At 47.0% G+C, this 23,611-nt stretch overlaps 1 protein-coding gene across 4 annotated transcripts in view; it reads left to right on the forward strand.

Moving 5' to 3' along the window:
• The window catches only part of SH3RF2 (SH3 domain containing ring finger 2), a 127,062-nt gene extending 104,191 nt beyond the window's left edge, over nt 1–22,871 (forward strand). For 2 of the 4 annotated variants that reach the window (XM_030320690.2, XM_032593130.1), the window contains exons 8-11: nt 1,238–1,473; nt 5,037–5,398; nt 8,134–8,442; nt 21,985–22,871. In XM_030320690.2, the coding sequence (XP_030176550.1) occupies nt 1,238–1,473; nt 5,037–5,398; nt 8,134–8,409 (874 nt within the window). In that variant the 3' untranslated portion in view covers nt 8,410–8,442; nt 21,985–22,871. Of the gene's footprint in view, nt 1–1,237; nt 1,474–5,036; nt 5,399–8,133; nt 8,494–21,984 lie in introns of those variants that run through there. The other 2 variants (XM_030320672.2, XM_030320681.1) reach the window with 1 other exon arrangement.
• The last annotated feature ends 740 nt before the right edge of the window (nt 22,872–23,611 follow it).

The raw sequence follows: 23,611 nt of genomic DNA on the forward strand, positions 1-23,611 counted from the left end.
CATGTAAAATGGCAGCCATTCCCCATAGGGTTCAGGGAGTAGCAATCTGGAAGCGAGTGACTGGAGATTGGTGTTTTATAAAACTTTAATACTAGTCTTAAAAGTCAGAACCCAAGGCTGAAAAGGGAGGGTCTTCCAAAGGCATGTGTAGGGCCTCCCCACTGCTTCAGTTTGTTTCTTTCAAGCAGGATTCAGGGCTTACCTTGCTACCTAAATGATGAACACTCTCCCTAGCCAGGAGGGAGTGTGCTCAGTGGTAAGACAGTGATCTTTTCAGTGGTAGAGGAGAGGGCCAGCCTGGACCTAGGTTCAAATCTCAGGTCTTGTAGCTGCTTGGCCAAGTAACTGTAAGCCTCTATTTTCTTATCCATAAAATAGTGGCACTTGGGGTGCCTGGGTGGCTCAGTTGGTTGAGCGTCCAACTTCGGCTCAGGTCATGATCTCGTGGTTCAATAGTTTGAGCCCTGCATCAGGCTCTGTACTGACAGCTCAAAGCCTGGAGCCTGCTTCAGATTCTGTGTCTCCCTCTCTCTCTGCCCCTCCCCTGCTCACACTCAGTGTCTGTCTGTCTGTCTCTCTCAAAAATAAATAAAAACGTTTTTAAAAATTAAAACAAAAATAGTAGCACTAATAGTACGTACCTCAGAAGGCTGTTGTGAAGAACCCACAAGATAATGGGGGCAAAGCACTGCCCAATGCCCAGCATACAGTAAGGGCTCAACATGTGTTAGCCCAAACAACTGGCATCAGTGCTGAAAGCATCATGGAAATCATTCAACAAACATTTTTTGATAAGCAATAGATGCAGAACACAAAGGATATAAAATAAGGCATAAAATATCTCTGCCTTCCCTGAGTTTAGAATCAAAGGGGAAAGTCACAGAATGAATAGGAAATCAGAACCACAAAACGAGTTGAACATGTACAAGACCTTGTGCTCCAAACTCTTGGGGTTAGGAGTGATTAGAGCTGGAATGAAAGATGACCTAAGTGTTCTCGTTCCAGTGGGGCCTCAGTATGAGCCCCTCTCCCTGCCCTCTGCACACCTGCACAGTTGCCCAGCTGTAAATCGTGAGACCCACATGATCAAGCCTGTGTGGTTAATAAAGGGAGCATATATGATAGGAAGGGGGTGAAGAGAGACCACATTCAGTATATGGTTGAGAGCTTTTTTAAATAGGACTCATAACTGAACGTTTTCTTTATTTCTTCTCTTTAAAACGCTTGCAACAACCAGAAAGACATCTAGTTTTCCAGATTCTCGGAGTCCTGGTCTCTACGCCACATGGACGTTATCCAACTCCTCTGTGTCCTCCCAAGGCAGCATTTCAGAAGGTGATCCCCGGCAGAACCGTCCCTTCAAGTCCGTCTTTGTGCCCACCGCCATAGTCAACCCCGTGAGGAGCACAACCAGCCCGGGGACTTTAGGACAGGGCTCTCTTCGGAGATCCGGGAGGAGCAGCATGAGAAAGAGTAAGTGGTGGCAGAGAGGTACGTGCCTACAGCTAAGTGATGGGGGGAATCTGGCTCTGGGGTAGACAGAGTACATTTTGCAAAAAGAGGATACTGGCTTTAAAACAAGCCTCCGTAAAGAGTGCTTTTAATTCCCAAATAGTGACTGGTCTTATTGGATGAAGCCAGACCGACTTAAGGTCACTGCCGTTGGTCACTCCACACACGTATACTGAATGGTGGGGATGGTAGCAGCCCTGAGTGCCAGCATATAATTAGAACACAGCCAAGGTGGATGCTGGCTGTAGTTAAGACAGAACGAGCAAAGTACTTGCTGGATCAGGGCTTCTCTGCTCCAGGGAACCCCGCAGGGGTGCTAAAAGGGAAACATGGGAAATATCGGGGAGGTGGGTGGGGGAGGGGGGTAAAGAGGGTTGAAGAGTCAATGCTGAGAGTCCCCAAATCTTGCTTTGTTATTTGACTAATATATACATGAGGTTAAAAGCATTTTTATTGTACAAAAGGAAGTCTCCTTCATATCCATAACCCCTGTCCCCAGTGCTCTTCTGTGTATATACATAGTATCTCGTAATCATACCCACCACATGCACTGTTCTGCAGCTTGCTGATATTTTACCTGTGTAACATCCACACTGCTCACGTGGCAATGCTTTCATCCCCTAAAATATTGAACCACTACATAAGACCTCATTTTCAGGCACTTTAAAAAGCGTCTGGAACCCATTGTTCTACAAAACACAAAGGTTCTATATTTGCATACCTCTCTAGAAGACCACGAGCCAAGCCAAGTAAATTTGATTTATTCTACATTTTCTGATTTAAACTGGGCTCCACAGTCTCTCTATCTTAAAAAATGATTAAATATGAAAGTGCAGTATGACCACTCAAAGCAAGAGGGTAACATGTGGGTCAGTATGCCACACAGGAAAAGGTCCCAAGAAAATTAAAATAGGTATCTTAGTCCTGCCCTCTCCCGGGGCTCTCACCTGACCACCTGCCCCACCACCATGTACTTGACCTCCCACTGTGTTGCCTCTACCCAGCTGCCCCTCCTCCCTCCTCCCTGCTGACCTTCCACCTCCTTCTCCCTGCCCACACGCAAACGCCTCCTAAATAATCCCACCACAGAAGCCTGGGGCAAGTGACTGGACCTCATCAGCCTCCAGTTTTCTCATTTGTAAAATGGAAATAAAAATAATACCTGCCTGGGCACCTGGGTGGCTCAGTCAGTTAACCATCCAGCTATTGACTTCAGCTCAGGTCACGATCTCACAGTTGTGAGATCGAGCCCCTGCTTTGGGCTCTACGCTGGCAGTATGGAGGCTACTTAGGATCCTCTCTCCCCCTCTCTCCCTGCCTCCCCTACTCACACTCTGCCTGTCTGTCTGTCTCTCTGTGTCTCTGTGTCTCTCAAAATAAATAACATTATAATTATAATATATTTATTTATAAATATTTATAATTATTATAAATAAAATAATAACAAACATTAAAATCAGGGTATTGTGTGAATTTAATAAAAGAATCCATGTAAGACTGATGGCACCATGCCTGGCACATAATAAGGCTCAAGAAATAATAGCTGTTTTTATAGAGTGATCATTTTATCAGTACTATCATTGCTACTACAACTAAGCAGGTTCTCTTTGGCCCATCCAGTGTGTGAGTGACTCAGTGTTGAAACGTTCACACTCAGTCCACACCACTTATGAGTGCTGAGGCCTGTACCCCATTGGCAACCACTCACACTTCCTTTCACACACTGCCTCTACCTTTGCAAAGATCTTGCCGGACTTGGAGTTGTGACTGCACTGGATGCACGTGTAAATAAGAAAGCATTAAATCTCTTGGTAATAAGAACTGACAAGATCAACAGATGAGGCATAAAACCGATTTTTCACACGTTTCCAGGAGCCTAAGGACAGGCCTGCACAGCGCTGCTTTGACTTTCTCAAGTCCCGGAGGCTTTCTCTCTCCCTTTTCCCCAAGGTGAGGCTGGTCCAGCTATCAATCTCACCACAGCAAAGACACATGACAGGAGAATTGACTGTGCACCCCATAGGGCTGTCAGTGGAAAAATAAATGTCTACATTGAAAGGGCAGACTTGTGTAAATGGCGCCTGGCTTGTTCACGGCAGCTGAGAACACCGACTGCGTTTAGTGAGCCTTCTGCTTTTCATGTTCACATCTGGCTTGAAGACGAGGCGTGAAGCAGAACATGGTGTTGGCTCAGGCCCTCTGTGCTGGACACAAATGTCTGTGATTCACACACGTGTCTAGAGGCTATCACAAAGGACTAACAACTCTGACCGGACGTCACTGATGCTCCCTAAATGCTGGGAGACCCTTACGGAGAAGTGGACTGAGGTGCTTCCCAGGGGTGTGCCTCCTGTCTCCCCACAGAGTGCACTGAAGTCCCTATCATGTACAGGACACATGCCCGAGAGATGAAAACAACGTATGTCCTGTCTTCCAGAGAATTTGAGGGGGAGGAATGGCTTCCTTTTACTGAGGGAAGATCATCTCCGTTAACAACAAAAACAGAACAAAACAAACAAAAAAAGCCCAAGGAAGGGATAAAACCATAGTCCTGGACCTTGTATTTTTCGGATTTGTTGTCCTTTACCCAAAAACAGTGAGAGTTAGAAACACGGGGCATTTATTATGTTCCAGGCACTGTCCTAACACTTGCACACATCGTAAAATGTCGGCCTCCCAGCAGCCCTGTAAGGTGCTGGGTTTACACACGAGGGGCTGAGATACAGAGAAGGAATGTGGCTGACCTGTCCCAGTCTCCCTGAGAGGAAGTCTGATTCCAGAACCTCTGTCATGGGACTTTGCAAAGCTCATCCATGCACAGCCCTCACTCTGGAACAATCTTTCCAAATTTGCTTCCGTGTGGTGTCACGTTTGCCTGCACACTCTCTCCCTTAATTCCATTTGCCCTTCCGCCCCCAGCAAGGGCAATCCCGCCGCCCTATGCCTACCGCTCCTGTTAGAATAGTCTTCAAGTAGCTGGTCAGAGCCCCCTCCTGCCCTCTCTGCTTCCCTCTTTCCCACCCTCTCATCCCTCCCAGTTGACTGACTCTTGTGTTTTCAATTCCTTCCATCTCTTTCTTTTGTTTTCTCTTTGGTTTGCACGCCTCTGTTTGCTTCTCACTGTGAAGCTGTCTCCTCAGGTTTGTGTTCTTCACTTTACAACTTATAGGCCCCGAAGTGAGAGAGTAGGTGTGTGTGTGTGTGTGTGTGTGTGTGTGTGTGTGTGAGAGAGAGAGAGAGAGAGAGAGAGAGGAGGCAAATGGAAGTAATACACCTTCTGACACTACCCCCCCCCCGCCCCCCGCCAAACATTCAGCTAGCCAGTTATTTCCTGCCAGCATCAGCAAACAGCACTAAAAAAAGAATAATGTCACCTTTGAAAGACCCTGCGAGAATGTGAGCACACTCAAATGGGGAAAGTACTTAACTATTCTGGGCTATCAGGACACACGGCCCACACAAGACCAAGCGAAGCCACTGTCAGCAGCCCCCGGTGCTGATATCTGTGTCCTGTAATTCCTCAGATGGATCCCTGCAGAGGCCCGTCCAGTCAGGGATCCCCGCCCTGGTGGTGGGCTCCCTCAGACGCAGCCCCACCATGGTGGTACGGCCTCAGCAGTTCCCGTTCTACCAGCCGCAGGGGGTCCCCCCTGCCCCCTCCACAGTGGTGGCGGCGGAACTGGGACCGCAGCCCACTCCCACCGGGGAGCCTGCCCTCACGTGTGTCAGCAGAGGCGGCGACACCAGGACCCGCTCAGCCGCCAGTTCCCTCATCATGGAAGGCAAGGAAATCCCCGTCAAGAGCGAGCCTCTACCTAAACCACCTGCATCCGCCCCACCATCCATCCTAGTGAAACCAGAAAACTCCAGAAATGGCAGCGAAAAGGTAGGAGTGAGGTGACATGAGGGTGGGGCGTACGGAGTCTTTATATCCCTAACTTGGCACAGCGTCCCAGCTCCCGAGGTTTGTTTTACCTGGACGAGGTATCAAAATTGCCTCAAAAGAATCCTCACACACAGTGTCCCCCCACACACCCCTCAGGCCACTGACACCCTCTGCAGATGTGTTACTGTATTCTCCTTCATGCCTCCTGAACGTTTCGTACGTGTGTCTTTCGAGGCCCAGAGGTAAGTTGGAAAAAACGTGGCTTTGTCATCAGCCTTCTCTTGATTTGAATTCCAGATCAGCTGCTTGCTGTCTGGTGTCTTAGCCAAAACACTTCACCTTTCTTAGACTCTTTTTGCTTAATCTGTAAAATAGCAGTACGAACGGGAACAGCCTCCTAGGACTGATGCGGAGATGAAACGAGATGAGACGTGTAAAGTACTTAAACGGGGCTTGATCATAAGCGTTCATGATATACAAGAGGCCACTGAGACACAGGAGAAATTTAAGGGATTTATCAAAGTCACACCAAATTATAATGATTCCAACAACTAACTTTTACTGTAACCTCTGTGGCAGAGTTCAGATCTTTTAACTTCTGGTCCTGGGCTTTTCCCACTAGAAGCCATGGGTTTTTGTAAAAGTTTTATGTTCTCAATAATATCCTTTTAAGGCAGGAGGAACAGCGAGATAGAGGAGGTGACATTAAGGAAATTAGGTGACTGTTATCTTTTAGTTTACTGACCATCACCTCCACCACCAGCCCCACCATGACCCATTCCAGGCCAAAAGGAAAGATGATGTGGTCTCCTCCTCTTTTAAGCATTTACTGAATACTAACAACTTGGCAGGCACCGTGCCGACTACTGTGCATGCCTTATCTCATTTAATCCTGACAATAACCCTCTGAAGTGGTTATTTTAATTCTCAACAACGCCCTCTAGTAGATATTATTATTGTCGTCCTCGTTTTAAAATGAGGAAAGGAGGCTTGAGGAGTTAAAGTGCTTTACCAAAAGACACACAGCTGACACATGTGAGTGTCTGGAGTAGAATCCAGATCTGATATAAAAACTCATGTTCTTAACACTGAGCTGTAAGCTTGTAAGGAAAAGCATGTGGAAAAAAAGTGTTGACTGATATCAATGTTGGGAGTTCTTTTTCTGGATTTTAGCATTCAAATAATTCAGAGTTTTCTAGGCCCCAGTTGCCTTTTACCCCAAGCTGTTAGACACAGCCCTCACATTGTCAGCATTTAAGAAGCGCCCAGACCTCTGTGAGATGTGGTGAGGGTCAAAAGTATGAAGAAACTTGGATTTTCAGTGGGGGGCACTAGGATCCAATGTCATAGAAAAGAAAGAAAGGAAAGAAAGGGAAGGCAGGAAGGAAAGAAGAAAGCAAGGAAGGAAGAAAGAAAGGAAGGAAGAAGAAAGGAGGGAAGGAAGGAAGGAAGGAAGGAAGAAAAGGGGGAAGGAAGGAAGAAAGGAAGGAAGGAAGGAAGAGAGAGAGAAAGAAAAAGAAATTTCTTTTTTTTTTTTTAATATTTTTTTTTCTTTTTTTTTCAACGTTTTTATTTTTATTTTTGGGACAGAGAGAGACAGAGCATGAACGGGGGAGGGGCAGAGAGAGAGGGAGACACAGAATCGGAAACAGGCTCCAGGCTCCGAGCCATCAGCCCAGAGCCTGACGCGGGGCTCGAACTCATGGACCGCGAGATCGTGACCTGGCTGAAGTCGGACGCTTAACCGACTGCGCCACCCAGGCGCCCCAGAAAAAGAAATTTCTAAGCAGTAGCACAGAACACTATTAAGCCCTAAATCAGGGCTGCGCTAAAGAAGTATCTGTTGGTACAAGGTAGGTATATAAGAGACAAGGAGAGGTGAAAGAAAGAGGGAGGAAAAAATCTTTAAAAATTAAAAAAATAAAATAAAAGGGAGGGAGGGAGAGAAGGGGCTTGGGCGACAGGAGACCATGCCTCCCATATGAAGGAGTCCTGCTCATCAGCTCCAGACAGCTATTGCCAGAATGGGGCACAGGCCTCAATGTACCAGCTTTGATTTTTTAAGAGACATATGAAATTCTAATTTTTATATGCAATCTCCCAATTTTATGTGTTGGCAACTAAATCAGACTCTCAAACATGCTGCAGACTAAATTCAAACAGCAGGAGTCCACTTTGCAACCTCTGCTCTGAGGATATAAGGCCATCATGAGACTTTTGAGTTGGGAGTCAGCAGGTGGGGGGGCCTCAAGGAAGAGGTGGGCCTGGAGATAGGCCTGAAGGGCAGGTGGTGTGGAGAGAGAGAAGGTGAACCTCTTGTACTTTCTGGAAGGAGCCATAACCTCTTGCCTCAGCCCTTTTCTCAAGTGACTGCCTCTCCCATTTCTTCTAGGTAATTTCTAATCGTTCTTCAGTTCTCAATTTAAATAGCTGTGGCTCTCGGAGGCCTTCCCCAGATGCCCCACTGCTGCTAGATAGGCCCCTGCGCACCCCTAGAGGCTTCCGCATGTGTTACCACTGCCTGTCAGGGCAGTCTTGTTCCCTCTTGGGTCCGCAGCACCTAACAGCGCGGTGTATCTGAGACCCTCAGAGTAGACACAGGCGTTTGCGAGGGAACACAGAAATGAGGTGTTTTAAGTAGGGACATGTGTGGAGAAGCAGCAGGACTCAAGTCCCAGGGAAAACCTCCCAGCTCCTGCCTCACCTGGGCCCCTGTGCTCTCCTTTCTCTTGCAGCAAGTCAAAACTGTGCGATTTCAGAATTACAGCCCTCCTCCGGCCAAACAGTACACCTCCCACCCCACGTCAGGAAAGCCTGAACAGCCTGCCATCCCCAAGGGGTCCCAGCCCGAAGCCGCCCCCTCAGGCCCAGAGATGACCGTCCTGTTCGCCCACCGAAGCGGCTGCCATTCCGGACAGCAGACAGACCTCCGGAGGAAGTCGACTTTGGGCAAGACCACCACCCCAGTGTCCACTGCTTCGGCCACACAGACCGTGTTTCCCAGCAAATGAATCTACGGGTGGCTTTTCCCAGACCCCAAAGAGGTGAATTGCATTTAAATACAGTCTGCCTCCACTGGTGGCATCCTGCCATTCTTTGGGTTCTTGAGCTCGGGTCATTGTTCCGCCAGCAGGTGGGAGAGGAAAGACCGGGAGCAGGGTTCCTGCCCTGGGTGGGAAGATAGAGTGCACGGCCTTCTACACATAATGCTTTGATGCAGCAAGGCCGCTACTCAGACCAAGGAGTGGGAGACAGTCTTGCCCACCCTGTTCCCTCATCCCTTGTGTTCCGTGTAGCATCTCTATGGCGCTCTCAAAGGGGCTTCAGCCAGGGGCTTCACAATGGTGGAAATGTTGGCATTGCTTCTTTGACCTCATCACCGTGTTCTCAACGAGCATTAGGACAGCTTCTGCCATCTTTGGGGCCTGTACGCTGACCGCTAGTGGCTGCCATACGTTGTTCCCTCCACAGAGTCATCACCCTGGCTGCCAAGGGAAAATTGGGGGAAGGATGTGTGGTGGATACTCTGATCTTCTGAGAACCCTCTAAAACCAAAGGGAGTCAGCTTAGTGGACTTGGTCCAAACAAGAAGGTCAGAGAGAAAGTGATGATCGATCACAATTTAAGCCTCTCGATCTGTTTCCCTACATATAATCCTACACGACACATAAAGCAGGAAGCACAGAGCTGGGGGTAGAGTCCTGTGTGGAATTATGGATAGTTCATTCTTCCTGGCTCCAGCCTGACTTCCCCAAGAAAACACGACATGCTTAAAAAGAACTCCGTAAGGGGCTTGAGTTTAGATATATATTCCATTTGCATGACAACATTCTTTACCTTCTCCGATTTGTTCCCGATTTGTTTGGGGCAGACTAGCTGTTTCACTGGGTTGTGGGATAAGGCAGCAGGGTCAGTGAGGAGATGCCAGTCCAAAGCTGGAGTGGAGACATTCCCCAGAGAACAGCTGCTGTCAAAGGGACCCAGCAGAGAAGGTGGGAGAGGAAAGGGGGAACAGAGGAGGAAAGGGTGAGGCACAAACAAAAGCAGTCAGAGAAAAGGTGGGGGTGGTGAATAGAACAGAGGAAGATAGATTGGGTGGATCTGTCAGGGAAGAAGGGAAAAGGGGAAGAGTGGCTTTTGACACTCATGACAACTGGGAACAGAAGGGTGGAGTCTGCAAAAGCAGATGACCGCATTGAGACGGGACTGAAGCGAAAGCCTTACAAACAGGGCTGAGGGGGCACCCCAGAGAGCTGAGGCAATGTTGTAAGACAACCCATTAATTCTCATTAGACTTAACTGTTGTGATTTAACATTTATTGCTTGCCCATCAATGTGGGCACCTTAGTACATAAATGCCATTTGCCACTAAGGCTGGGTGTCGTTAAAAAAAACAAGGCTGGTCTAATTAGACCTTTTCCCTGGACAGTTCTTGAAATCCTGGATTAAAAACATTTATCTTTTACATAACCCCCCCCCAACACACACACACACACACACACACACACACACACACACACAGAGCCAACTGAATTGTCCACATACTTTTGCAGATATTAATAAAGCAAAAACAAAACCATAATCCTGCCAAGGACACTGCACGTATGTCACACCTATGGAGTTGGTAGAGCCAACCTGGTGACACATTCTAGTGTTTCTTTGAGATGTGACCCTTGCCTACTTTGCAGAAGCAACACTAACGACTCTTACCTCACTGAGCTGAAAAATAATCCACATGGAGAATTGGGAGAAGGTCACAAGGACAGGGAGGCATCCTGTTATTTGTCAAAATTTAAGTACCTAAGCTTCTTCTCTATTCAAAAGAACACCCTCAGTGAGTTTAGCGATGAGTTTAGCAAGCTGCTCCACTACCAGGGTGGCAGGTACATGAGATGACCAGCCAATTAAGTATTTATTCTGTGCCTCAGTAACAATGGATCCAGTTAATTTTTAACTGTTGTGGCTGACAAGTGGGTTGTACAGGAGTAGTGGAGACACGATCCTTGACTTCCAAATGAAAAAGAATATTATTCCAATTGTGCGCTCTCTGTAGAGGGTTGCCTTTCTGAGAAACGTGAACAACTCCAAAAGTTTGATACCCCCTTTCCATCCAGGCTCTTCACCAATACCCAACATCCCACTTCCTCCCTCCCAAACTAAACCCCGTGTCTGTAGGGTTATATGAGGATTTGAAAGGAGCAGGAGAGTGTCATTTCCAAGTAAAAGGTGAACCCGCTGGCACCTCCAATCATTTATTCCACCAATGTGTTTCAGACATTTCCTGTGAGCAGGGCACTGCAGTGAGAACAACAGATACATCCTCTTCTATAATGTCTGTTGTAACCTTATAAGGCAACTGTAAGTGTCCCAGTGCAGAGCCAAGGAAACCAAGGCTTAAAGGGTAACCACAGATTGTAGCAGAGTGATTTTGACAGCTGCCCACACCCTTGAGTTCAAAGTCTATGATTTCAAAGCCCAATGTGGGACTATGATTTATGAACTAAGAGACCATCCTTGGCCTCAAGCCACTGACTTCAGGCTGCAGGGACATGACATAGTACAGTGGTTACAAATGTAGTCTCTGCTACACAAAGAATAATTTCAGATCCAATTCCCAATTACCACTTACTAGCCATGTAATGTTGGGCAAGTTACTTAATCTCTCTGAGCCGTGTTTTCCTACCTATGAATGATAATAGTGCCAAACTCATTGGGCTATTATAAGGATTAACTGACATAATATTATAAAGTGACACCGTGCACACCCTACACATGTCAAACTTGGATGTTTTTAAGGGAGCGGGGCCCTGAAATTCCAGGTGAGAAAATCTAAAGCAAGGGTATGGCCAGGGTGAAGGTGCTAGGAGGAAACCAGTGTAGCCCCATCATGGAGGTCAGAACATAGACTAGACTAAGTCCTGAAGGACATATAGGAGTCAGAAAAAAGTGTGGGGAGAATGGCATCCCAAGCAGAGATAGAAGCATTGACATCTGGATTTAAATGTATTAATCAAGCCAAGTTCTCTTAGAGGAATCCATTTCTTTGTGGAACATTCCAGGGATCCTAGGTAGAAACAAGCACTTCACATCAAGTATCCCATCCTGTGCAAGCTCCACCCCTCAGCTAAGGCTCAGAGTGGCTAGGAAAGTGCCCCCTCACCTCATAAGCAGCTCGAATCTCAGTGCTAGGAAAGCTGCTGAGGGTAGGCTCTGACTGGGGAGGACGGGGTCGGGGGACATCTGAGAGGTGATGAAGGGGCACAAGCAGCTGAGGACAGACTCTCAGGGCCACACTTGAGGAAATGGTCTCCTTAAGCGGCATCAGGACCCTCACCTAGATCTTGTCTCCTTTCCTTTCTCATGTGGGACCAGTGACACCTCCTCTACCCTCCACAGACAGGGCTTTTGGAGCAGGAAGAGTTTAAAACAGTGCCCCACCTGTGGGTTGGTGAGCTTCAGGACTGACTCAATACATGGTCTGTCCGTGTCAGGCCAGCGTTCCAGAGCAGCAGCAATCCAGGGGTGCTGGGTCAGGGTTGAGCTGTAGTTAGACAGACATGGACTCTTCAATTTGTCCCAGTCCCAACAGCCTGCTTCACTCACTCACATGACCTACACTTGAATGAGGTGTGTTCTCCTAGAGTCCTAGAGTGAGCTGGACTTCACTTCAGAATCTTCAGTGATGCACTAATCATTAGAGCTGGACCCTTAGAGATCAGCTGACTCGGGCACTCAGGTCTCATGGCCTGACAGGGCTCAACAATTTTGAGGCGGAGACTAGACACCTGTGTTTTCAACGTACTCCCCAGGTGATTCTGATGTACAAGAATCAAATCCACCTTCCTCATACCATATAGTCAGACGGGAATGTGGCCACATTGGTGGCTAATATATTGAACTCTGCCTATAGTGACAGGTGAACAGGGACCCTGAGCTCCCCAAGGCCTCTCCCCACTCCTGCCCTTTCTCGCCATTTTCCCCATCGTCCAACCGCTAAAGGGCTCAGGCCAGGTGCAGCTAAGACCTCAGCAATAAAGGCCTTTTTCATTCTCATTGGCTAGTGACTACACCATACTGGTTGTTATGTATCTCCACTGTTACCCTGTTATACAGAAAGAACATGGCCCAGAGAGGTCCCTCAGATATCGGGAGCACTCTTTCCCCCCCAAATCCTAGCCACTGTCCAGCTCCCTGACAATCACTTCCATCAAGGCCGTTGGCTTAGGAAAGGCGCAGACTTAGAGGGCGGGCAGTTCCTTGCTCACCGCTCTACCTTTTTTGCCAAACATCTTCATAGGTACAAGCAATGCTCGTTAGCTTCCCAGCTCCTCTGGCATCAACCAGGCAGTCAGGGAAGTCATTTGTTTCAGTACGATGAGCAGACATGATCCTCATCCGCTCGCTCGCCTCTGCCCATACAGACCAGCCTCACAGCCCCTGGACTCCCTTCCCAGGAAGTAAACAGCTGTGGCAGGCAGGGGAGCGGCGTCCTATCAAGCCTCCCCACTGGGAGCAAGTGCTGAGCAAGCTAGGCTATCCCAGGGCTGGCAGCTGCTGCCACGGGTGCTTCTCTTGTTTTGTCTTGACAGTCAAGACCCCAGTTGTGCCTTTGGCGAAGAGAAGGGAGTGTTAGCACTTCCAGCAACCTCTCAGGTGACCATGAATGACAGTCACTGGGGGAATGCATCTGGCAGGCAAGACCAAATCAGAGGAGTTAACTCCAAAGATCCTTTCCAGCGGGTTGGTGTCCCTGAGAATAAATCTTACAAGGACATTCTGCTTGAAATAGAACAATGTTAAATGAGCAAGCCATCTGTTTGCCAGGCCATAGTATTGTGTCCTAGACCAGAGCAGACACAAAATGTTCTCAGGAAGCCCTTCTGCTTACTGACCTCCACTTTGACAAATAAAACGCAGCAGAGGTGGGACCAAAGGTGACAAGAATGGGGGGGGCGGGAGGGGGAGCGCTGCAGATTCACCTGTACACTCATTCAGTAACAATCATCCACCACTCACTCTGAGTCAGGCTCTGTGAAACACAGTGGGGATTCAGGGGTTCAAAAGAGAGAGAAAATATATGTGGGCCTCACAGAGTGCTGTTTCTTATTAATTTTACTGGGTTTGAGGACTCTTTTCTGCCTTCTCCCCTTATTCAATTAAATGGTATGTGTGTGTGTCTCTCTCTCATACACACACACACACGTACATATATATGACTGATCATAAAACAGATAACCATATACCTACCATCAACTTTTGTAAAAAAAAAAAAAAATCATTATCAATCCCATTGAAGCCTGCTGTGTGCTTCATCTAACCTCACTCCTTCTTCCCCTCCTCCCCACTTCTATCACAACCACTATCCTGAACTCAGAGCTCATCATTCCTTTGGGAGCTTTCCACACGTGTACCATATGGAATTTTCAGTGCCGCTCATAGATCTGCTCAGTAAACACTAGTCATAGCGGTTATTACAACCTGAGGCCACAGATACCCTGCTGAATATTTTAACTCCCATCTGGCTTCTGTCACTAGGATTCTAAGGCTTTGGGTCATGGCTGGGAATTGAGATTTTGATGTACAGCATGTCAGGTTTTAAGAAGTTCTAGTTTAGAGGGGTTTTTATAAGAACTGTTCCCAGTACAGCTGTTTACAGAGAGACCTTGCTGCACCTGAATAGAGAAAATATGGGTTGTGGCTGTGGCCAAATGGTTTGAGTACAGGACTTTCCAGGCAGCTCTCCTCCGGGCCCTGCCTGGCACCTCTGGGGAGCCACCTGCAGAAACCAGAAGCAGGTCCTCAGAGTCTGATGCTAAAACAGATCTGGCTGCTCCTGCTGCTGCTGAAAAACCCTCACAACCACTTTGTGAAGTCTACAGGGAAAAGCTATTTTTGTCCCCTGACTACAGATCAAGAAACTGAGACTCGGAATGTTTCAATGCTGCAAGGTTGCATAATTAGTTTAGGATAGGAGGGAGACCAAAAAAAAAAAAAAAGTGTCTATGACTTTCCATTCAGCAATAATTGTCACCATTTACTGAGCACCTACTATGTATCAAGAACTTTACATGCTTTATACCATGTAATTCCATCCAACCCTATGAGGGGAGGTGTTGCATTATCCCATCTTAGAGATTACCATTAAGGCTCAGAGGTCAAATGACCCGTCTAAGGCAAAAAGGACTGGAACCCAGCACTCTAATCCCAAACCTTAATCTTAAATCACCTCGTCCCTCTTATTCAGTGGCAACCAGTAGCACACAACATGGATGAGACTGGAGAGGATGGAAAATGAGCATGTGCTTCTGAAAAATGGGGATGAGGATAGGGTCGGGGTCGGGGTCAGGGGATAGCTTAACTCAGAGGGTCAGGCCCTCCAAGAGAAAAACTGTAAGGGTCTTGCCATCAAGAAGCAGGGGTGGGAAGGAAGGTAACTGAGGGTGTTCTGAGCAGAATATCCAAGAAGCAAACGTACCCCTGCTACAAGGGCAGCCAGATACAGCCAAACAACTTTAAAAAGAACCGAAGCTTACAATGTGGTTCTGCATCGCTGACGTCAAAACACGATAATCATTTTGCATCCCCTCGACCCCTCCCTCTTCATGAGTTTATTTCTGGTTTTGCCTGCCCTCACTCTAAATGGCACATGCAGAGACCCTGAAGATGGGGTATGACCTCCAAAATGATCTTCCACTTTCACCTGCTCTGTGGGAACAAGAGGGCTCCAAAGCAAGAACATCTTCCAGTGTTCCATGCTGGTATTCATCCAAAGTTCAAAGGCGATCACTTTCAGGGGTAAACACACACCCACAGATGCAAGCTAATTATGCAAATAGGGTCGCTGCTGGATGGACAAGAACTACGGCCCAGTAAGAACTAAAAGGATGCTAGCCAAGACCCAGGGAGAAAGGCAAAGGGCATTTGCAAAAGCCATTTTGTGTGTCCTCCGTTAATGCTATTAGAATCAATGGTAGCTTGACCGACCGGCTTGATGAAGGACATTTGTGATGTCAGAGTTCGATTGCTGTAGGTCACACATGCCCTGGAGGTCAGAGCCGTCCTGATGCCACCACCATGAAAACGGCGACTCCCTGGACCACCCAAGAGGATCGTGACAGCTAGTGGCATTCAGCAGACTGCATCTAAAAATAAGGAGGCAGCAAAAATACGTGGGGGGGCCAAAGAGAAATTCAAATATGGTCTTCAGAGGGTTGTACCTGCCCCTGATTCCTGACCCTTCCCTACTCCCAGTTTCTTGGGGAGATGTTTTGCATCTCTGTCAAGAACAAAGTGGAAAAAATTTCACTGCATGAAGAGGACATGTCAGGCACAGCTCGAGAGAGAGAAGCACCAGCTTCCATGACAAGGAACAGAGCAGTCAGTCAGAGGTTGGAAGGGAGTTTCAGATATCAGAACCACATTTCCAAATAGCCCATTCTGCACATTCTATTTATAAGCCGAGTTCTTTTTTAAGCGTACGCTGTTTTTACATGTTGGCAATTTTGAGAACCTAGGTTTCTTTATCATGGAGACTTCAAACAAAGGACTAGATTTTAAAGCTTTGGTCAACCAGGATTTGGGAGTAGCTATACCAGCTATGTTCCCAATCCACTAGAACTTTTACAAGATATGGAAAATCATATAATATAATAGCTCAGGTGATGGGTTCTGGAATCAAATCCTAAGGGGTTTCATCCCAGCTTTGTCCCTTTCCAGTTATGTTTCCTTTGGCAAATGACTAAACAAAGTTGGACAGTTATGATATCTCCCCAAACCTGTTTGCTCGCCTGTGAAATGGGGATCAGAACCTCCACATCGTGGGGTTCTCAGCAGGATTAAACGAAATCATGCACTGATCATGGTATGGGGTACACTGAAGTGTTTAATAAGCGGCGGGGAGTACCGAGAAATGGATATGGAGGCACAACCCCACATCAGAGAGTACAGGAAAAAACAAGGCTCGAAAGTACAGACAGAAGTGGGAGGGGGGCAACCAGGGCAGGTTTCGGACGTCGGGGAGCTTCAGTGAGGAGAAACACATTCTGAGAGATGCTAGCACCGAGGAGTGTCATGTGCAGAGAAAACATCTGGGCTCTGGAATCCCAAGTCCCTGTGTTCAAGTCCCGGTCTCCTTGGCTCTCTGATCTGGGACCAAGCTAACTAACCCCTGAAGAGTGGAAACACCCATCAGCACTTCAGAGGGTTACTGGCAACGTCGATTGAGCCAGGGAGGCCAGATGCTGGCGTGCACAAGGAACCCTACAAGTGGTGGTTGCTGGAGGAGTTTGCAGGCTTAAAAGCAGGAGAGCAGGAGAAATGCTAAGTCTAAGAACAGAATCTCATGAGCTGCCATTCATTACATGTGTACTGAATGCCAGGTACTGAGCTAACCCCTCAGAGGGTGACTTACAAGGGCAGTTAAGAGCCCAGCAAGTTAGGTGCCCTGGATTCAAATCTAGGCTCTGTGTTTCCTCCCTGTGTCACTGTGGGCAAGACACTGAATCTCGCCAGCCTTTAGTCCCCTTGCTCGTAAAGGGCAGGCAGCAAGGGTGCATTCCCTGAGCAGTGCGGCGAGGAGCAAACGGGAGAATGGACACAAGTCACGAGCACAGGGCCCGACACATAGTGCTTGTGGTGTTAGCTGTCATTAGTATTGACATGTGTGTGGCTCACGTAGCCCTCACAACAGTTCAGGAGCTAAGTGTTAGTATCTTCTGTTCACTCAATCAAACAGCTGAGGCTCAGAGGGTAAATCACTTGGCTAAGGTCACAGTAAGGAAGCCACGGGGCTGGTTTCGTAAAACTAGAAAGCCCGGATTTTTGTTCTCTTTACTTTTTAGGTAAGCTGGTAAATGGCCCAGGGTTGAGGCAATATGACAGTTACTTTAAGTGCACCTTATGCCATAACCCTCATCAGTCTTTTTTCTTCTGATTGCCCCCCGTGACCTCACCTCCTCACCTGGAGACAGTGTAAGGTGTAGGGTCCTCTGTGACCCTAAGCACAGCCGGTGGAAGCATCTGTGGGGACCTGCAGGTTCACGAGGTGGCCAGGGCTTATGAAATGTCCATTCTGATTTGCAAGTAGGTCTGACACGGACATGCTTCCAGCTGGCTGTGATTTCGATAAAAACCCCTCCTCCTTGGTGCCAATTAGCAGACATGAAATGTCCCTGGCACACTTTGTAATTCAGAAAATGTATGTGCTGATTAGTTAATCTCCTGCTGGACACACCATTATGACCAAGGGGCTGCAGGCCAGCATCCTGCCCTCACCCCATCTCCATTTAAAGGCACAGAATGTTTTCCTCCTGAGTAGAAATCAGTGTCCCCTCATTCATTTATTTCCATCCAACAAATATTGAATGGGCACCCACGATGTGCAGTTTTGTTCCATACGGTTGGGATATGGCAGTGAACGGTGCAAGGAAAGTCCCTGCCTTCGCGAAGGGGAGTGAATGATAAACAACTAAATACACAGGACTGCTTCCATAGCACAGATGTTATGAAGGACACAAAATGATCCGCCAAAGAACAGCTGAGAGGGACAAGCTACATTAGGTAGAGTGGCCAGGAAAGATTTCTCCAAGGAGGTGACATGGGAGCTGAGACTGAAGGCTAAGAAGGATACAGACACACAGTATGGCAACAAATGTGCGTCGAACCAACAATGGAAGAATAGATACTTCCTCTTTGTTCCTGCCAAGAAGGACCCTCACAGGAAGGTTGAACTCAGTGAGATGCCACAAGCGTAGAGGCAAGTGCCTGGCCTCTCTCAAGCCCTGTGCCCCATCTCGAAGACAGGGTGCTGGGCCTATACGCTACATTCCGGGACTACAGGATTAGAACACCTTCCAAGGGCCTCTCACTCACAGCTCTTTAAGCAATGAACACACAGCAAGCAAAAGCAATCTGTCATTTTTTTTTAGAAGCAGTCAGAATGGCTGTTTGGAATTGTGTAGTCCAGGCCTGTCATCTGCTTTGTTACCATTAGGACATTCTGACTGAATTTCCACGTCCACTTACTCTGAAAATATTGCTCTGTTGTGAGTGTCCCTCCCCACTGCCACCACCTCCTTCCTCTGCTCCTCCCCCATTCCAACCCCAATCTTGCTCAGACAGAGCAGTTAAGAGCTCAGGCTATACTTCCAAACATGGGAGACAATCCATCACCCACAACCCCGCAGAGAGAGAAAGAGAGAGAGAGAAAAAAGAACCATTGGTTCAGTTGTGATCATGTGATGTTTGGCATCACGTTCTACTCCTATTACAAGACATACCTCGTTTATCAAATTAAAGTTTATTAGAAAGGTTTGCTTGTCTTGCAGAACACTCGCAGAACAAGTTACACGCAATCCAGGGTTTTACTGTACATTCTTTGCATTAAAGGACTCTCCTTACGACCCACTTAAGAACGCACTATGGTTCACTGACTATGAGATCACATCCTGGATCCAGGCTGTATGGGTTTAAACTTTAGCCCCGCCACTTACCATCTAGGTATGTTAAATGAGTTAAGTTCCTTAACTTCTGTACCTGAATTTCCTCCTCAATAAAAGGAGGATCACACAGTGAAAAACAAACAAACAAGCCCAGGCTATAGAACTGGAACACTTGAGTCGTATCTCAGGTGTGACTGTGTGACTTTGGGCAAGTTGCTTCACTTCTCAGAGTCTTAATTTTCTCATCTGTATGATGGAGGCCATCTCACCAACAACCAGATAAAGTAAACACTAAGCTATTATTATCCTTATTTTTAGAAAGTGTGTAAAACCCTAACAAACCGGCTTAGAGAATGGAGATTTAAGTCTTTAAGGCAAAAGAAACTCAAGCAATGAGCGGAGCAAGGAGCCAGTTTAATGATCTGTATCCACCTGTGGCGTTTTCCGTTCTTTGGGATAAGAAGCAGCATCACAATCAACAGCGTTCAAGAGGGCCCTTAATATATAATACTTTGGTGCCAATAATCATAGAACACCTGCTACGTGCCAGCCACTGTTCTATGTGCTTTACTTACATTTACCGATTTAAACATCCCACTACGACCGTACAAAGTAAGCACTATTACTATCCCCATTTTACAGATAAAGAAACTAAGACCTAGAGACAATAAATAACTTCCGCAGGGCCACACAGCTAGGAATCTGTGGGGTTCAGGAATAAACCCAGGCAGCCTGACTCCAGTCTCTTCTGCTTACAGCTTGCCACCTCATTTAAGATGAAACCCAAAAGCCTTCCTAAAGACATCAGGGTTTTCTACTTCAAATAGACTTGTCTTCTGAGTGCTCAGTCCACAAAGAATTATTACCTGCCTAATCCTGAAACCGCAGGCCTGTAGACACAGCACTAATAAGAGCTCTCACCCAGTGCTACACAACGCCAGCCATAGGTGCATTCACACCTCCTACCACTTGATGGGATTTTCGGGTGCCTGTTAAAATGTCAGTGGATCTTAGAGTTGAAGTCCTTTCCACATCATTTAGCACAACCTGGAAGGTCAGATCCACATGGCAGTCAGCCTTCCCTTGGCAGTTACCTTTCTCCGCCCGGGAGGGCCCCGCACTCCCTCTCGGAAATGCTACGTCACAATAAACGTACTCAAAAGAGCAGACAAACCACCACTACTCCCTTGGGACCCAGATGCGGTTATCTCAAATAACCTTACCTTCAGTCTCCGAGGGACAGACTCCGGCTGCTGACTCTGGGCCGATCTACAGATGAGAGCGTCCATTTCCAGACCCAAGTGATATTAACGCATCCCCAAAGGCATGTGCCCAGCACTAGCGCTGGCACCAATTTAGGCAGAGGGAAGACAAGCAGGCTATATCCAACACAGGTGCCTTCTCTTTTAAGGGCTAACAGTCATGAAGAGCAGGATAAAACTGCCTACGTTTGGTGGTATAGAGTGAAGAGAGCCTAATTCGAAATCCGGGGGAATTTACTGGTATGGTGGGGTGCAGAAAGCATCCTAGTAATCGCAGACTTTGTGTTCATGCCTGCTTCTCCTGCTGAACGGAAACAGACACCTGGAGACTCCCACAGCTCCTACTTGCTGTTGTGCTGAACGGAGCACGTCAGCAAACGAGGAAGCGCCACGTTCCTTTTTGCAGGCCCTGAGAGCTCAGAGCAGCTCGGTGTTGAGCCCAAGCATGACTGCCTGCTGGAAAGCTCAGGGTTCTTCAGTGCTGACTCTGTAGCGATGGATCAGAACTCTGCCTTTGGAGAGTGAGGGTTTGGGGAAGACTCCCCAAAATCGGTGTTTCCCATAAACCCCTCGCAAGATCAGTCCCACACCCTCCTGCAAAGAATGAGGCTGGGATCATCATGAAAGTTTCCCCAAAGAGAAAACTGGTCTGTTAAATCAGCTCGAGTCCTCGGAGAGGAAAGAAATCAGGCCCCAGATGAAAGAAATTGTCCAAAAGATGGAAAAGTCTCTCTCCTGCTCCTTTCCTGTTTTACTGGATTTTCATAGGAACTCACTCACGGACAAAGCGTGAGGCTGTCTTTCAGAAGGCAAGTCTTTCTAAATGTTATTGGACCAATTTCCCATCATCCTTTTGGCTTTCTCCTGCCCCCTTCAGCAGGATCAGCTGGAACTTCATCTGCACCCAGGAGGGCCAGGAGCCAGTTCCTGGGATGAGCATTCAAACCACCTGCACAGGGGCAGCCCGGGGTGTTGCCCAGGTGCCCCACATTTCTCTTCGCTTTCTTTTAACCTGGAGCAGTTCTTCAACATTCACCACCTTCTGGTGCGCCTGGGTGGTTCAGTGAGCTGAGCGTCTTGACTCTTGATTTCAGCTCAGGTCGTTATCTCATAGTTTGTGGGATCAAGCCCCACCTCAGGCTCCATGCTATCAGCACAGAAGCTGCTTGGGATTCTGTCTCCCCCTCTCTCTGTCCATCCCTCACTCATGCTCTCTGTCTCTCAAAATAAATAAATGAACTTAAGAAAAATTCACTGCCTTTCATGCCCTTGGCATTTTTAAGAAGAGAGGCCTTTTATTCTAGAGAATCTCTCTGAGTTGGGGTTTGTCTGATATTCCTCCATCATTAGACTCAGATTATTCATTTTTGTCAGTAACAAAATAATCCTCAGCATCAGATAGAAATGCCTGAGTCCATGCTGTATAAATATAAGGAAAAGCTCTTCCTTACAGTAGAGTGCCAACTACTAAATGTAGAAGGAATGATGGAATTTTTTTTTTAAATTACCATTTGGCAACCACCACACTAATAATTGGTTCAGGTAAGAAACATCAACAGGTATTAAAATCAGTGGATGAAAGCTTGAAGAACTCAGAGTATTTCCTCACATGATACTTACTAATCACAGAGGGGAAAAGAGCAACTTCATAGTGGAGAAATCTGGTAGAGAACCACTGTAACCAAAAGACCCCAGTTAGCATCTCCAGTAGTGGGGAAATAGACACCATGTACCTCCCAATACAATGAACTGAAGACACAACACCTCTTCTGGGAAATGACAAGACAGATTTCTGTCCAAAAGGCTTAAGAATTTTAAAGAGCTATCATTCTCTCCAGGGTCCATTCACACACAATACATTCTGAAATCTTTTTCACCTTCACAGACCCGGTCTTGGTCATCTTCCCAGGAGGAGCTAGCAACAACCGGGATGCTGAAGAGCATAAATGATCTGCTGGGATGGAAACTGCTCAGTGGAGAGTTTGTGGACCACGTGATATTCCTTGGACATCAGGGATGGTACCGGAATACCAACAGGCTGGCCTCTGGGACAGAAAGGCAATAGGAGAAACAACAAATCTGTCTTCATCCAGAGTATCCGTGGGTGGTGAGCCAGGATGGGGAACAGCACATGAGCCATGTTCTGTTCCAGGTTACAGCAGATTCCCACCTCTCCTGGGAGGTGTTCTGTTCTCTGTTCTGTTGTCAAAGCCAGGCTTTGTCTTGCCAGTTTCTCACACCTTGGCACCTCACTGACAAATGAGAAGACTAGACTTCAGATTCCTTCCAACTCTGTGACTGGCCAGTCTGTGCAGCTCACATTTGGAGCAGTGCAGGTAGGGGATGGTATCACATTCTCCTCTTGGATATTCAAGCCAGACAAGCCAATGCTTCTTCACAACACCCCTAGCCTTCACCCCCTCTCCTGACTCCCACCAAGCTTCCTGTGTCCATCCACCACATCTTTGTTCTTTTCCATTCCAATTCCATGCTGTCTTTTCCCCCTGACACTCTCTGGTCCAGAGGATTTCTGTTCCAACATACTGATCAAAGAAATGAGGAATTGGTACATAAGGAATCTCAGAAGAAAATGATGATGTAATAATAGAGATACCACAGATTACAGTGATCACAGTGAGGCTATTTCAAGTCTAAAGATACAAAAATCAATTATAACCATTCATTCTTTTCTGTTCAGAGTAAGTCATCCTAAAGGGCAAGTCACTAGAAGATCTTCTATGCCTGGTTTAAAAAAAAAAAAAAACTCTAAAATACAAATTTTACATCCAATGTGGAGCTCGAACTCACAACCCTGAGGTCAAGAGTTGTATGGTCTGTCTACTGACTGCTCCAGCCAGGCACCCTGACCCTAAAATACAAATTTTAAATTGTCTCTGTTAACTGGAGAGAGACATGGCACAGATAAATGCAATTTGGAAATACTCTGAGACTCTGAGCTGTGCATTTTCATCTTCTCCTCTATCTTAAGACATCAGTGAGAATTTCTTCAAAGCACATTCTGCCCTGATTTTTAAAGACAATGACAAGAGCACAGCAGTATTTGGATATGTTGGTTGTTTTAGAGTTCAGAATTATTATGTTGCACTGAAACAGCTGAGTCTTTCATCCAGCCCTGCTGGTAAGCAGGAGCAAGCATCAGCCAAATCGTGAGCAGAGTAAGGGATAGATTTTGTGGTTACAGAAATGGTTTCCTCTATGTGAAGGTGCCACATGGAGGACTCAACCTAGCACCCATCTCCTAATTAAATGAATAACTTGGACTTTTTACCACAACCTACTCTCAGCCCTGGTGGAAAGTGGTAATAAGCAACAACATGCCCTGCTGTGTTGGCAGTATCTGCGAGGTGGTGAGTCAGAAGGCAAGAAGTAGGGAGAGACCGCAGAGACAATAGTACAGTGATGACATTGCTTCTCACACATGGTCAGTGATGCTGTTGCCAATTGTCCATCATCCCTTGTCTCCTAACTGCTATGACTAAATGTTAGTTCCA

This window comes from Lynx canadensis, chromosome A1 (genome assembly GCF_007474595.2).
Source record: "Lynx canadensis isolate LIC74 chromosome A1, mLynCan4.pri.v2, whole genome shotgun sequence".
Classification (NCBI taxonomy): domain Eukaryota; kingdom Metazoa; phylum Chordata; class Mammalia; order Carnivora; family Felidae; genus Lynx; species Lynx canadensis.